At 35.5% G+C, this 15,839-nt stretch overlaps 1 protein-coding gene across 4 annotated transcripts; it reads left to right on the top strand.

The window, feature by feature from the left end:
* The first annotated feature begins 5,959 nt into the window (after positions 1-5,959).
* Positions 5,960-11,875, top strand: LOC106294491 (probable LRR receptor-like serine/threonine-protein kinase At1g29720). 4 transcript variants are annotated; one of them, XM_013730053.1, is made up of 25 exons: positions 5,960-6,136; positions 6,232-6,421; positions 6,511-6,582; positions 6,820-6,891; positions 6,958-7,029; positions 7,106-7,177; positions 7,293-7,364; positions 7,663-7,734; positions 7,824-7,895; positions 7,966-8,031; positions 8,126-8,197; positions 8,290-8,352; positions 8,418-8,486; positions 8,586-8,636; positions 8,724-8,765; positions 8,888-8,931; positions 9,018-9,403; positions 9,478-9,676; positions 9,779-9,799; positions 9,881-10,015; positions 10,104-10,222; positions 10,299-10,509; positions 10,594-10,825; positions 10,898-11,051; positions 11,145-11,875. In XM_013730053.1, the coding sequence occupies exons 1-25, from the start codon at positions 6,034-6,036 to the stop codon at positions 11,511-11,513; spliced, it is 3,030 nt and encodes a 1,009-aa protein (XP_013585507.1). In that variant the 5' UTR covers positions 5,960-6,033; the 3' UTR covers positions 11,514-11,875. The 4 variants fall into 4 exon arrangements, with proteins under 4 accessions (XP_013585507.1, XP_013585506.1, XP_013585508.1 ...); XM_013730052.1 differs by having other exon boundaries at positions 8,418-8,636; XM_013730054.1 differs by lacking the exons at positions 8,586-8,636; positions 8,724-8,765.
* The last annotated feature ends 3,964 nt before the right edge of the window (positions 11,876-15,839 follow it).

Below are 15,839 nucleotides of genomic sequence, written 5' to 3'. Positions count from 1 at the left end.
GTAAGGTACTGAACCAGCCCTGTCCAGAGAACATATCCTCCTCTTTCCATGATCCATCTGTAAAACACCATCTGCCTGTGATTGACTGAGGAAGCGTATCCTGAGTCTCTGTTCCCATCTTCTGATCCTTCATCAACTGTGCCTCAGCCCATATGATTGATTCCATCTCAGCCAAATTAAGAGTATCCCTAGGATCTATATCCAGATTACTAAAAACTTTATTATTTCTTCCTTTCCAAATGTACCAAAGTATCCAAGCAAATTGATGATCCTCCATCGGTGGAGCGACTCTCCAGAATAGATGATCCATATTTGTAAATAAAGAGTCTGTCGGGAAAATAGCTGGATTTGTTGGAATCTTGGACATAGCCCACACCTGAATAGCTGGAGGACACTCAAAAAACACATGGTTAATCGATTCCTCGACCGCTCCACATCTTGCACAGCTTATATCCCCTTGCATCCCTCGTGCCTGCAAATTCTTCTTAACTGCTACACATCCTGAGATCAGTTGCCAAAGAAAATGTTTTATCTTTGGTGGGCACCTTATTTTCCAGCAAAAAGCCTTTATAACATCAACTGTAGGGCCAATGAATAACGGTAATCTATCCCTATCCGGGTAAATCCTCTCCACTTGATAACCTGATTTTACCGTGAATTTTCCATTATTTGTAAAATGCCATCCATCCCTATCTGCCATCTGGTTTCTGCTCAATGGAATACTTTCTATGATTTTCACATCCTGTGGATCCACCAAAGTCCGAAGAACCTGCGAGTTCCATCTTCGCGAAGTGGAGTCAATAAGGGAGTCCACTGTAAGGTCGGGAAACAAATTGTGTTGATTTTTATTGGCTGGTCTCGGGCGAGTGGTTGGGAGCCAAGGATCGTTCCATACTGATATAGAAGATCCTGTTCCCACCCTTTTGATTAGTCCTTTGCTTACCAGAGATCTAGCAGAGACAATACTTCTCCAGCCGTATGACGGAGAGTATGATCGAATCGGTTCAAGAGGTGAGGCATTCCTAAAATACCTACCCTTAAAGACCCGGGAAAATAACGTGTGTGGCTTTTCTATTAGCCTCCATAATTGCTTACCAAGCATTGCTGTATTGAAATCAGTTATATCCTTAAAACCTAATCCCCCTTCTTCCTTACTGACACATACCTTGTCCCAGGATTTCCAATGTAGTCCTCTTGTACTACCTCCAGGACTCCACCAAAATTGTGCTACTGCACTCGTCAATTTTTTCGATGTGGCCTTAGGTAAGCGATAACAAGACATCGTGTGATTCGGCAATGCCGTAATCACTGATTTGATGATCACCTCCTTTCCTCCTTTTGTGAAGAATTTAAAAGTCCATCCATTTACCCTATTATTTAAACGATCCTGAACAAAACCAAACACTTGAACCTTAGAGCCTCCAAGATTTTCCGGTAATCCTCAGTAAGATCCCATTTCTCCCAAATTCTGTATACCCAAAATATCCCTTAACTCTTGTCTCCGTGCTTCTTCAATTTTATGTCCAAATTGAATTGAAGATTTTTCAAAATTTATCAGCTGACCAGAAACCACCTCATATTCCTTAAAAATCCTGAGAATAGTAAGACACTCCTCTCTTTGAGCTTTACAAAAGAACAAACTATCATCCGCAAAAAACATATGGGAAATCGATGGACATGCTCTGGCAACCTTAATTCCTATTAACTTCTTCTCTCTTCCCGCCTTGCGAATATTGGCACTCAGAGCCTCAGTGCATAGAATAGATAAATAAGGAGATAACGGATCTCCCTGTCGTAACCCTCGTTGTGGCACAATAAGCCCTCTTGGATGACCATTTAGGAGAATCCTATATTGAACCGATGATATACACTCCATCATCAATTTAATCCAATGTTGGTGGAAACCCATCTTCTGCAATAATGCCTTTATGAATTCCCATTCAATCCTATCATAAGCTTTACTCATATCCGTTTTAACCGCCATATACTTTCCTTTACATGCTTTGTTAGTCCGTAATCCATGAAACATCTCCTGAACAATAAGAATATTGTCAGATATCAAACGCCCTGCCACAAATGCCGATTGAGTCTCCGAGACTAAAGAAGGTAAATAGATCTTCAACCTCTGACATAACACTTTTGAAATTATTTTATACCCAACATTACATAAACTGATTGGTCGTAATTCTGTCATCTTCGTAGGTCGTTCTGTCTTTGGAATCATATAGATATGCGTTATATTTAACCTTGAATCCATTTCTCCCGTTATCAGGAAGTTATTCACCATTTCCACCAGATCACCCTTAATAATATGCCATGAATGTTGGAAGAACAGAGCTGTCATGCCATCAGGCCCTGGTGCCTTCTCCGGATGCATCATAAAGAGAGCCTCTCTTACCTCCTCCTCAGTCGCCAGCCGCAATAGCCATTGATTCATTTGAGGCGTAATCCCCGGTGTTATGTCGGATAGAAAATCATCAAACACTGATGGAGAGGTGGTACTAAATAGCTCTTCGAAATAATCAACGAAATAATCAACTGCTAGCTACTTTTTCCACCCCATTATCGTCCGTAATCCAATTTCCAGCTGCATCATGAAGTCCAACAATCCTATTGCGCACCCTCCGTTGCTTAGTTAGAGCATGGTAGAATTTCGTATTGAGTTCCCCTGATGAATACCACATGTTCCTACTTTTCTGATGCCAATACTCCTCTTCATCCTTATATGCCTCTTGCAACTTTCTGGAAACTTCCAAAATCTCCTCTTGCGACCTAGTATCATCATTTTGTACCTCCTCTAGAGCCTTTTGTAAATCCGCAATTTTTTCCTTCCCAAAGGGTGGATTATTTTTCCGCCATTTTGAAATGGCTTGGCGACAATTACTAATCTTTTCCACTAATCCGTTTCCCCTATCTTCATTATGTTCCGCCCAACCCATCGTAATTGATTCCATTAGGCCTTCCTTACCAACCCATCGTTTGTCAAATCGAAATTGACCTCTTCGTCTAACAATCTTATCTTCCAGATAAGCCACTAGTGGACGATGATCTGATGCCACCATATTCAGATATTCAGTATGGGAACATGGAAATAGCGTGTGCCACTCCTCATTCGCTAGTGCGCGATCTAGTCGGCATCTTACCGTCACTGCCCCTTTTCCTTTACCTCGTCGCCCTCCATGACAATTTATTTCCTTTTGCAGGAAACTCCAGTAAACCAGTTTTCCTAATCATATTATTAAAAGGGACAAATGATGCGGCACTTCTCAGAGATCCTCCCTCTTTTTCATGGTTTCCTGTAATCTCATTTAGATCCCTAATAATAAACCAAGATTCTGATCTCGCTAGTCCATATCTAGTCAAACGTTCCCACACCTGCTCCCTCAAATCTGGCACTGGATCCCCGTACATAAATGTTAAAAAGATCGTCTTTCCCAGAGCCACTGCTTCCACATCTATCATTCGGTTACTTGAATATAACACCTTAACCTGGTAATCGTTGTTATAGTATAGCGCCAGCCCACCACTCCGCCCTACTGGATCAACCGTGACTAAATTATCAAATCCAAAATGGTCTTGAAATCCTTGAACGAACTCAAACTCTTGCTTGGTTTCCGATAAGAATAAAAAATCTGGTTTATGTTTATGCCATATTTCCCTTAGATAACTTATAGTCCATTTACTTCCCATTCCTCGGCAATTCTAACTAAGTACTCTCATTATATAAACTGTAAATTGGCTCTCTAGAGCTTCTTGATGTGGGTTTAAAGATACCCTGAAAATGCACCCGCCACAATACCTTTGATATCACCCAAATAATCGAAATCCGAGTTATCGAAGTGAGGAACTGATATATTCAACCGCTTCCGAGCCATCTCGCCATTCACCATATCTCCTCCCTTTCCTACTAACTGGCCCTGAGTCATTGAGAAAAAAGCAAAAGACCACACAATGAAAGTAATAGTACCGTAAAAAAGACAAATTGAAACGATGAAAAAAAAGAACAATTCCCATCGCCATTTATAGTGCAGCCCATCCTTTAAAATTATATTTTGTAAATCATATCCATTAAGACCATATCGTTTCCAAATGATTCTTCGAACCATTATGATCCACAAACCCTGTTTAACCAGCACTAGCAAAATCTCAATAAAAAAATCCATAAAAAAATCCCATATTTCCTCTAGACTCCCAAACCAAATCTCTATTTCCAAAAAATGATCTAGATAATCCCAAGAATGATTGATCCAGTCAACCAAGTGGTAGAAACAGAATCTCGTTTTAATATTTGTGATGCTCATTCCTCCCAAATCCAAAAGACGAATCCCCGAATTCCCGATCTCCACCAGATCTGAAAGAATCCATAAACTTTGATCCCCCATCATTACTCTGATCCTCTCAATCCCTTGAGTTCTTCTGAGTATTCCAAAATTCAAGTTCCCTTCGATGGTCCCCAGCCCCCCTCTCATATCGTGGAGCCAGAGATCTCGACCATTCCATATTGCCCCGGAAATCCCCGGATCCAAATCCTACAGCCACATCCAACCCTAGAAAATCGCCATCGCCGTCGCTTGTTTGAGAGAAAATACGTTTTTAAATATAAATACTTATATATTCATATATGTCTTCACCTAATACACAAAATTATTGAATTAATTCTTTTACTGTCAACTTTTTCTATAAAATTTATATGTATTTTCTTTACAAAATCTTGATTTTTTTAAATTTTATTTATTAAAAAATTATAGAGCAGTCCAATTAAAAATTTAGATTTTACAGGATAGTCCAATAATTTTATGGAGTATTTGGATTCAGAAAAAATATTGATCAGTACAGAACATAAATACCACAAAATTTAAAGATATTTGTATTGGTTTTTCTTTTTATTCTCTCTCTCAGTTTAATTTGGGTAGCTTCAACTGCACACGCAAGAATAGTTGATCAACGTTTAAACTGGGCCGTGTTCGGGTCTTCGGATCGGGTTCGGGCCGGTTCTTTTTGGGTCTGGGTCTTTTCGGGTCCTAAATATTTAGATCCAATAGGTACTTAGAAATTTTCGGTTCGGGTTCGGGTCGGTTCTTCTCGGGTCCGGGTCGGTTCGGGTCTATAATTAAAATACCCATAAAATACCCGTAATTTTTTTGGTCCATATCGGGTCCGGATCGAGTTCGGGTATTTAGGATCTGAAAAGGACATGATATACTCAATTCCATCAACTTTAGTTGAATATTTGTCATATATATCTAAAATTTTACAAAACGACTTAAATGAAACTATTAATAATTAAAATAAAATATTTTAAAACTCTAAATTTTACATTTTAAAGCTTTATATTACTTTAAAAATCTTAAAAAATAATAACAAATGTTGTTAATAAAAGATATTTCAACTAAATCATAAAATAATATATATAAAATAGAACACAAAAATATCATAGTTTTAGATATACATGTTTTTAAGTCGGGTACAAATCGGTTCTTATCGGGTCGGGTCTATTTGGGTCGGTTCTTTTCGGGTCCGGGTCTATTCGGGTCGGTTCTTTTTCGGTTCCGGTTCTTTCGGGTAAAAAAAATTTAGACCCAAAAGGTACTGGTAAATTTTCGGTCCAGTTCCGGATCGGGTATTTTTTGGTCGGTTCCGGTTCGGGTCTTCGGGTCCAGGTTAAAATGCCCAGGCCTAGTTTAAACAGATGACAATTACAATTACAATTTTGTTTCCTTTAAAGAATCCTGGTCAGATTAAATATAGCGACGAAACACATAAAGGGATATGAAACATGTGACATTCATGAATCTGTAAGTATTCGCATTGGCAACTTGCACAATAATATTCAACCCATAATTCAATCTTAACTTTTAGTCAAAATAATGTATGTACGGGCTACTGGCCGACGCACTAAGAAGTCCCCGAGAAATTATATAATAGACCCATTTTAAAAAATATATAATTGACGTCTATTTCATCTCTGCTTACTATTGTGACTAACCAAACAAGTCCACACACAAAACTATCAATATATTCTAATCTATCTCGATGATGTGGATCGTCTTCTCGGCTCTCCTGTTCTTCACCATCATCACAAGCTTCTCCGTGATTCAAACAACCTCCACTTCACCAGCTCTCCATCCAGATGAATGTAATTAAATAATATAATCTTAACTTTTTATAATATCAGAGGTCAACTAACATCCATAACTTTTTCATATATAATATACTCAATAATCTGTGCAGTGAATGCGCTTGAGAAGATAGCTACTGCACTTGGTATAAAGAGAGTGAACCTAAGTCATGAAGACCCATGTAGTTCAGGAACTCTAATGATAACACAACAAGTTGATTTTGTTTGGAATCCGGAGGTGAACAACACCATTGCTTGTAATTGTAGCTTTAACAACAACACGATATGTCATATTACAGAATTGTGAGTGTTGATTTTCATTTACTTCTTCTTTTTTCTCTCTCTTATTTATTAATTTTTTCTTTACTTTGCATTAATTTCGACAAATACAGAGTTCTCAGGAATTTTACTCTCGAGGGGAAACTTCCACCTGACTTGGCCAAGCTTCGATATCTCCAATCAATGTAAGTTCTACCACGCACAAGTTTTAATCAAATCGATGACTAGTCCAAGGTTTGATACATTTAATTAACAAACACTTTTTGAGCTAAAAGTAGAAATAAAGAGGGAAACAGAGATGTAAAAAGGTCTTATATGCGATAGGATTAAAGAGAGACTTGTTGATGCGTCACACTTACAGTTTAGAGACGATCTGCAAAGAGAACCACCATAAGAAGAGTTTTGTTTTCTCTTATTTGCAGTGACTTATCCGCAAACTACCTTACTGGAACGATTCCAGTGGAGTGGGCTTCAATGTCACACCTCATTCTCATGTTAGCTTCCTCCCTCTCTGATGCTTCATCTTCATGATTTACTAGTAACTTTGAATATTCTCGCAGCTCGCTCTCCGGGAATAGTTTGTCTGGGACTTTACCAACTTGGTTGCAAAACTTAAAGAATCTGAAGTTCCTGTACGTCTCTATAGTTTTCCCACTTATGTGCCTTTTCATCTGAACTGATATTGCGGTGACGTGTGGAAATTTTCAGAGGGCTTGAAGGAAACCAGTTCTCTGGTCACATTCCTGATGAGCTTGGTAACTTGACCAACCTTGAACGATTGTAAGACAATCTTTGGCTTTGTAGGCATCTAATCATCAGTTTTGTTATCCAAATCTTTGATTTTATGAATAAAAAAGGTAAAGAGTTTGATCGTTTCTAAAACTTGGTATTGCAGGTATCTTTCATCCAATCAATTTACAGGAAGCTTACCTATCACTCTCGCTAAACTAGTAAACCTGGAGCGGTTGTAAGTTGTTGCTATCCTTTGAAATTAAAAAAAATTCAAAAGCTTTTTGCCTCTTTTGTAAAAGTTGTTTTATGACCACCTAGATAGAACTGAAACGTGTTTAAACCTTTTTTTTTTTTGCTGAGCACATTTTATATACAAGCTTTATTACTTCGTACTAGTATGTGTAGTTTGGTAGTGAAATTGATGTTGACACTTTCTAAACGCTTACTTAGTTACATGTGTGGAAAGATAGTCCAAAAAACCTATAAAAATAGTTTTTGAATCGCTAAACTAGTTGGTCGTTTTTATTTTGTAGTTGGATATGCGACAATAACTTGAGTGGAACTTTCCCAGCATATATGGGCAACTGGTCTCAGCTTAAAAGGCTGTACGTAAGCTTGGACCACTTGCTAATTTAAGGTCTCCTTATTGTTTGTGCTTATACACCGTCTAACCTGTATCATTTGTGGTCAGCAGATATCTATACGCGAGTGGACTAAAAGGACCTATTCCTGATGCAGTGGCCAGCCTAGAAAATCTTACTGATCTGTAAATTGACTTATCTCTAAATAGATTAGCTAAAGGACAACTGAAACAACACACACTTTCATATGCGCAGGAGAATTAGTGACACGACAGGAATAGACTCATTTCCAATCCTATCCAGCAAAGCCATCGAAACCCTGTACTTATTTTTTTTCCTCTGAATCTCAAGGTTTCTTCTGTTTTCATTTTTATCCGAACATTTCAAACTAATAGCGTCTCCTTTCCTGTTCCAGGATTTTGAGGAATTTGAATTTGTCTGGTCCAATTCCTTCTTACATCTGGAGCTGGCCAAACCTAAGGAGACTGTAAGTTCTTTCTAATGTTACGTGGAAAGAGTTTAGAGCGTGAGAGTTTGTATGCAAGCATGAAAGGATCTTATACAACTTGTCTTATGCAGAGATTTATCGTTTAACAAGCTGACTGGTGAAGTGCAAGATATACATAAAGCACCAAAATTTACGTAAGTAGTTACAATCCAAGTTGGATATTTTAACCCGAGACTTAGATTTATTGGTTGACTTTCAGCTACCTGGCTGGCAACATGCTTACCGGAAACTTTGAATCTGCTTTCTTGTTCAACAGCAAACCTAATATGTATGTTTCCTCCTACCTGCATGGCTTGAGAAAGTTGCAGTCATCCCAACTAATATTCTTGTGTTTTTTTAAAAAAAAATATTTGGCGAGTCTTCACAGTGATCTCTCTTATAACAATTTAACATGGTCATCGAGCTGTCATGAAAAACGGTATCAACATGAAATGGAACATTTTATATATATATATATCTAATATAGTATACCCTGCTCATTTTGAAGTTTATGTTGATGAATCAGTAACATTAACACATACCGGAGCTCAAACTGGAAGAACAATTTGTAAGAACAAGAATGGTTTAAATTCTTGTATTTCTTGCTTTTGTATATACAGCAAAGAACATGTTTCATTAATGTTTGTGCTATATGATATAGCTTAATATTCTGATCTCTTTCTCATACAGAACTGGTCTTCTTCCATGCGCTGGTCCAATCACCTGCAAGAGCTGTTAGTACATATTGAGCTTAATATAGACACTTTTTGAGCTTTTTCACTTTCTATTAATGGTTGATACTCATATTGTTTTATTGTAGATCAGAGATCACTACATATAAATTGCGGTGGAGGAACTGTACAGATTACAAACTCCTCTCGTAGAATCACCTATCAAGCTGATAACATTGAGGTCTTGGCGGCAACAAATCTTCACATGGAAAGATGGGGAATCAGCAACACAGGCGACTTTACCGATGATACAAGTGATGATGACACGTTTATCATTTCAACTAGTTTAAGAACATCTGGAGGTTCTCCTGATCTATATAAGACCGCACGTCGATCTGCACTCTCTCTAGTTTATTATGCGTTTTGCTTGGAAAATGGAGCATACAATGTGAAACTCCATTTTATGGAAATCCAGTTTTCAGACAAAGAAGTATACAGTCGTATAGGCAGACGCATATTTGATGTTTATGTTCAGGTAAAGCGTCACTACTAGAATATATATGTTTTCAATCATGCATGGAAGATTGAAGTGTTTTGTCCTTTCTCTAGGGAGAACTGTTCTTGAAGGATTTTAACATTAAAGAGGAGGCTAATGGGACCCTGAAGCCTGTTGTAAAAGAATTGAAGGCTGTTAATGTGACTGATCATATGTTAGAGATTCGGTTGTATTGGGCGGGTAAAGGGACAACTTTCATCCCCAACAGAGGATACTATGGTCCTCTTATCTCTGCTATCTCCTTGTGTCACAGTAAGTATTTGCTTTTGTGGCTAATTTCTTCAGATTGAGTTTCGTCATCTTCATCTTCTTGACATTGATTCTAATGATAATTTTTCATCTTTCAAATTCCAGGTCATGATCCACTATGCGGAGGTTCTTAGATAAACAATAACTATTTGTAAAAAATGTCTTTTGTTAGTATATATATTTACACTCTTATTGTATCATTTGCAGCTGAGAAAATAAAACATCACATTAATTATCCTCTAGTTTTGGGGGCAACGGGTGCGTTTGTAACAACCACACTCTTGGCTTTGGGAATATATGCTTGGAGGAGACGCAGGGAAGACAAGATTACGAGAGAAAGAGGTACCAAAGTCCACATATAATATGAACCCTGTAGCGATATATGCTCAAATCAGTACTAATGATTTCTCTTTTGGACCTGAGCACATAGATCTGAGATCCGAGAGTCTGCAAACGGTTTGCTATACGTGGAAGCAACTGAAAGCTGCAACAAATAATTTTGACCAAGCCAACAAACTTGGAGAAGGAGGTTTCGGAGCCGTATTCAAAGTATGATAAAACATATGCCAATATATCTGAGAATGTAAAGATGTTTTTGGTTTATGATATGAGAATTTTAATGCAGGGAGAGCTGCCGGATGGAACCATCATAGCAGTGAAGCAGCTTTCTTCCAAGTCACACCAAGGAAACCGCGAGTTTGTGAATGAGATAGGCATGATCTCAGGTCTGAATCATCCAAACCTTGTCAAGCTTTATGGATGTTGTGTTGAGAAGAATCAGTTGTTACTCGTCTATGAGTACATGCAAAATAACTCCCTTGCTCTTGTGCTGCACGGTACATAACAATTATTAAGCTTTTCTTCTTGTTTTTAACCGTGTAGAATATTATCATTTCTCTTTGGATTAAATCTATTTCCAGAAAAGAGCTCCCTGAAACTGGATTGGGTAGCAAGGAAAAAAATATGTGTTGGAATCGCGAAAGGCCTTGAGTTCCTCCATGAAGGATCGATGATCCGGATGGTTCACCGTGACATAAAAACCAGTAACGTGCTTCTAGATGCCGACCTAAATGCAAAGATATCGGACTTCGGATTGGCTAGGCTCCATGAAGAAGAACACACTCACATTAGTACCAAAGTTGCTGGAACCATGTAAGTTTAGAACATAAAACAAAAACAAAAAGCTGCACCATTAGCTCAGTGTTGGTATATCTTGTAATGCAGGGGATATATGGCTCCTGAATATGTACTATGGGGTCAGTTAACAGAGAAAGTAGACGTGTATAGCTTTGGGGTTGTGGTAGTGGAGATTGTTAGTGGACAGAGTAATACTAAACACAAGGGAAGTGATGATGATCAAGTCTCCCTTATCAATTGGGTAAAATCTTGGAGCTTTCCTTTCTCTTTTATCCCATTTGATTCATAACTTTATAAAGTGTAATGAAACGTTTTTTTATACATCAAATGTCAGGCACTGACGCTGCAACAGAAAGGGGACATACTGGAGATTGTAGATCCAATGCTGGAAGGTGACTTTAACAGTAAAGAAGCTGTGAGGATGATAAATGTTGCTCTTGTTTGCACAAACTCATCTCCTTCGATGAGGCCAACAATGTCAGAAGCCGTGCAAATGCTGGAGGGAGTGATTGAAATAAAAGAGGTTATGCCAGATTCTGGTTTATATGGACACGACTGGAGCATGTCAAAGCTGATGCACATTGATACACGTGGACGCTCGAGCACCTCTGGTGTGACGGATCAAACAGAAACATCAATGAAATCCTCTGTTTCTGGTTTTGATCTCTACCAGTATCCTTCCTCATCACTGGAATGTCCCTAGTGCTCGCTTGAAGCAAATAACAATGAAATCAGAATACACCAAGTCTCTGTGTATGCTTATGATCTACATACTAAGTACCGAGTCCATTATACTTGACCATTTCATTATCCCTCTCTCTCTCTCTTTAAACAAGTGCTCTCTCCGTGCGCTAGGATTTTGTCTTGGCCTCTCACTCTTGGCAAGCTTCTCTTCTTACTCTGTTTTTTGTTGTTGTTCTTGTTAACTCACTCACTATCTGTTTCGTACTTGTGTAACAATGCACAAGCACACGCTCATACTCTCTTGGCTCTCTCACGTTTTGTTTATTCTTGTAGAAGGAACAGAGAACACTTTGTATGTCTACATTGTTAACCCTTTTTTCATTACATACAAACTTACACATACATATGTTATTAGTTTATATATTTTAACTAGTTGTTTTCCTGCAGTAAAATGTTTTTTAAATCTAACTTATATTTAAAAATAAATTTTATTAAATATTATAGATTTTACTATTTTCTTACTAATATTTAATATAGATTTGATATATATTAAATCAACTTGTATAAAACTAATAAAAATAATATAAAATTGTATAATTATCAAATATTTAACCTAAACAATATTATAAAATTTGTAGATATATAAGACTAATGATCTTACGATTAGATATTTAAATTTTTTAAAAAATTGTAGAAATTTTTGAAAACTTTAGTAATACAAATTGTATAAGTATACAAAATAATAATATTTCAAAATTTGAAATGTTATATATTAATATATTTATTTTATAGATGATGTATGAGCTATTACCATATTTTAAAAAAGTTTACCAAAAAGAAATATCAATATTAAATGTAATATATGAATTATTACTATATTCTAATAAATTTGCCAAAAATATAAATCAACATTAAATGAAATTATCCATGTCATATTTTTCCGGAAGCCATGTCATCAATTTCAGTAGCCATGTCATATTTGTTTTATGAAATTGATTGTAGAAAAGACCTGTGGCAAAATCACTTCGCAAATATAGTCTAGGGGATTGATTTAGAAATCTCTTATATATTAATTAAGAAACATTATAACATTTTTTTGTAGCCACGTGTCACTAGGAGAATGAAATTCAGAATTCTTAGAGAAATAAGTTGGTTCATCTTAACTTATATTATATTTTTATTCAACTAACTATTAAATTGATAAATAGTATACAAAAGAATATTCTCGCATTTTCTTTAAATAAAAGCTATTGAATTGCCTAATATGATTAATGTATATATGACAATTAATGATTATGAATAATAAATATTTAATAACAATTTTTGTATCTTAGCTCTTTTTTTTTTAATTTTATATTATTAAAAGATATTAAACAACTACATTAACCATATAATAAAAAAAAATTAAATTTTTTTCTTATATATTATATTTTGAATTTTTAAAACGACTATAAATTACTAAAACGTTAAATGTCTCATACTAAAATTGTGTAATCAATGATTTAACGTTTTTGCTAATAACAAAATACAAATGATTATAATTCGGATGAATATGAAGTCTCATTTACTAGACATTCATATTATATATTAATATAATTTAAATTTAAACTATATAACATAGAAAAATACTTAAATATGATCATTTCTAAATTTGTATTGAAAAAGTATTGTAACCTTAATATTTTAATTTTGAAATTTTGCATTAAAAATCGCAAGAAATTTTGTGATTATCATATGAGTATGAATTCTCGATAATAAATATTTATCTTAAAATATATTATATATCTATGTCCATGTCATTGAAATTTAGTTATATACCATATAAAATAAATAAAATGATTGTTTTGATTCATTTACCAAAAAAATATCGTAAATAAACAAGATGTATTGTTTTGATTTATGTGTTTACTTTAATTTAATTATATACATAATACGTAAATGAATACAAATAAATAATAATATATATAAATTATTTTTATATATAACATTCATATTAAGCTAGTTCATGTAATATTTATAAATCAAGGTAAATTATACAGATTTTTAAATTCTCTCGGATTAGTATTTACAAATCCGGGGGTTTTTCCTCGGATTTGAGTTTTTGTATTTTAACAAAAAAATCTATACAAATCTATTCAAATCCTTTATTAAATCAAATCTATAAGTAAATCCTTACGATTAAATAACACTTGATTTGGATTAGAATTTATAAATCATTAAACCAATAACACATGATTTCAATATGGATTTTAAAATCATAGAACCAATAACACTAGATTTGTTTGGATTTTTAAATCCATTAAAATACACTAACCAATAACCTCCGGTTAGTTGTTTTCTCAGTAACAACTCCACACTATCACGTACTTAGACTTGTACACTTTAACTAGTACAACTCTAGGCTCTACTTCTACTAACCACTCTTAACAACTCTAACAACTATACCTTAGGTAGACTTTAACCAACACCAACACTCCTTATTGTAGACTTATAGGTTTTGTCTAAACAAATGGTTAGTTGCATGTTGACTTTGTTTGTTATGACCAAGTCACAGCTCAACTCCTCTTCGGTTTGTAACCAGTGTCAGGTGGCATCTTCTCCCACTTTGACTTTCTTCTTCTATGTAATTGTAGGAGGTGGATTGCATCCCCTTTCAAAGCGCATCAGGTAGAAGATCTGGTCCATTAGAGTTGAATAACAGTTTGGTTCCGCGAGCTGAGCGATGAAATACCAGTTCAGCTTGTGACTGCTTTTAGCCGACCCAAACAGGTGACTAAAAGCGATCACCTCGACGGCTTGGCTCGTAGGCCCGACGGGTTAAAATCCATCAAACAAGGCGATTTAGGGAAAGAAAAAATGAAGGACAGCTATATAAGGAAGGAAGAAGACACACTTGGGATATAATTAAAGTTTTACTTGCTTCATATTCTTGTGGATTTGTACTTTTCCGGTGAATTCCATTTTTTTTTTTTTTTTTTTTTAAAAAAAGGGCATGAATTCCATTTTCACCGGCTTGATTCTTCCTTACTTGTAACTGACAAACTCTTTCTAGATCTAATAAAACGCTTTTGTTACTAACTCACTGACGAGTTTCGTCTCTCTCAAGTTTCGTCTCTCTCACTTGTTTCCGACCAAACTCTTGGTCACTTTTTCTTTTTCTTGTCTGGCAAGGGCCACTTCTTCTCGCTTGATTCTTCCACTCTTTATATGTTTAATCGAAGGTTAAAATTCCAACAGTTACACCATTTCAATTTTAGTGCAAAAAGAAATCTAGAAGCTCCTCCTAGCAGTTACACTTGTTTTCTTAATCCTTAATTGTCTTGCGTTTACATAGACACCTAAAGTCTTTGCGTTCACAAGAGGAAAAAAAATTAGAGTCAAACCTAATTACAAATATTAGTGTGTTTATTTATTTGCTTTAACTTATACTCTTTAATTTCCTTTTTGCATTCCTCGGTAATTATTATTATTATTTTGTTTACAACTCATATACGAACATTGCCGATTTTTTTTCATTGGATTGCCAAATATAAGTGTGATGATCTTAGAAAATCACTAAGCTTTTTAACCAGTAAAAAAAACACTAAGCTAAAAACTTTGGCTCATTTATCGTAATTTGTTTTTCCTGTTATAGATATAGTGTTTTACTAAGGAAACAGTAGGTCGTGCGATTACGACGGAAGAGAGAGACGTCAAGAAAAGGGAAAAGTTGGAAGTGATATACGTACAGCGTTAACTGTGTAGAGAGGGGCTCATGCATTAAAAAAGTCCAAGTGGTATACGTAAGCGTTATCTGATTAAAGGGACATGAAACATCAATCATTCATGAACTTGCCACATATCTTATTTCTATCATCTTTGGTCAAATAACTCGACATATTAGTCAAAAAACAAAAAAAAACTCGACATATCAAACATTAAGACATGTGACTTTTAGGCAAATAAAGTCGACCTTTTTTATGTTTTCTTTTCAATTTATAATGGAGTTGAATTTCTACAACCTGGAAGCAGATGCGTAATGGGAAACAAGATCCCAGGAAATATAGCACCAGTCTCTTATTCGCTAATATACTTGATTTAAAATAAAAACAAATGAAAGATGCCATGGACATATTGACTTTTAGTCCTTGGTATCTTTAATTAGTCTTCTTCACCTGTCACCGTGACCGCCAGGTATTGTTCCAAAGTCAATGTTTAGGGATATAGCCACCAAAGACGACCAGACGAAAACTCTAAATGTACAATTATATAACCAATATTGTATGTGGCTGATCACTGATGATAATATTTGTAATTTGTGAATAACAAAACAAGTTCACATACAAAGAATCGCCTTATATGAGAT

Source organism: Brassica oleracea, chromosome C5, assembly GCF_000695525.1.
Source record: "Brassica oleracea var. oleracea cultivar TO1000 chromosome C5, BOL, whole genome shotgun sequence".
In the NCBI taxonomy this organism is placed as follows: Eukaryota; Viridiplantae; Streptophyta; class Magnoliopsida; order Brassicales; family Brassicaceae; genus Brassica; species Brassica oleracea.
Note: the sequence above shows the minus strand (reverse complement) of the source record. Positions and strands in the feature narration are given on the sequence as shown.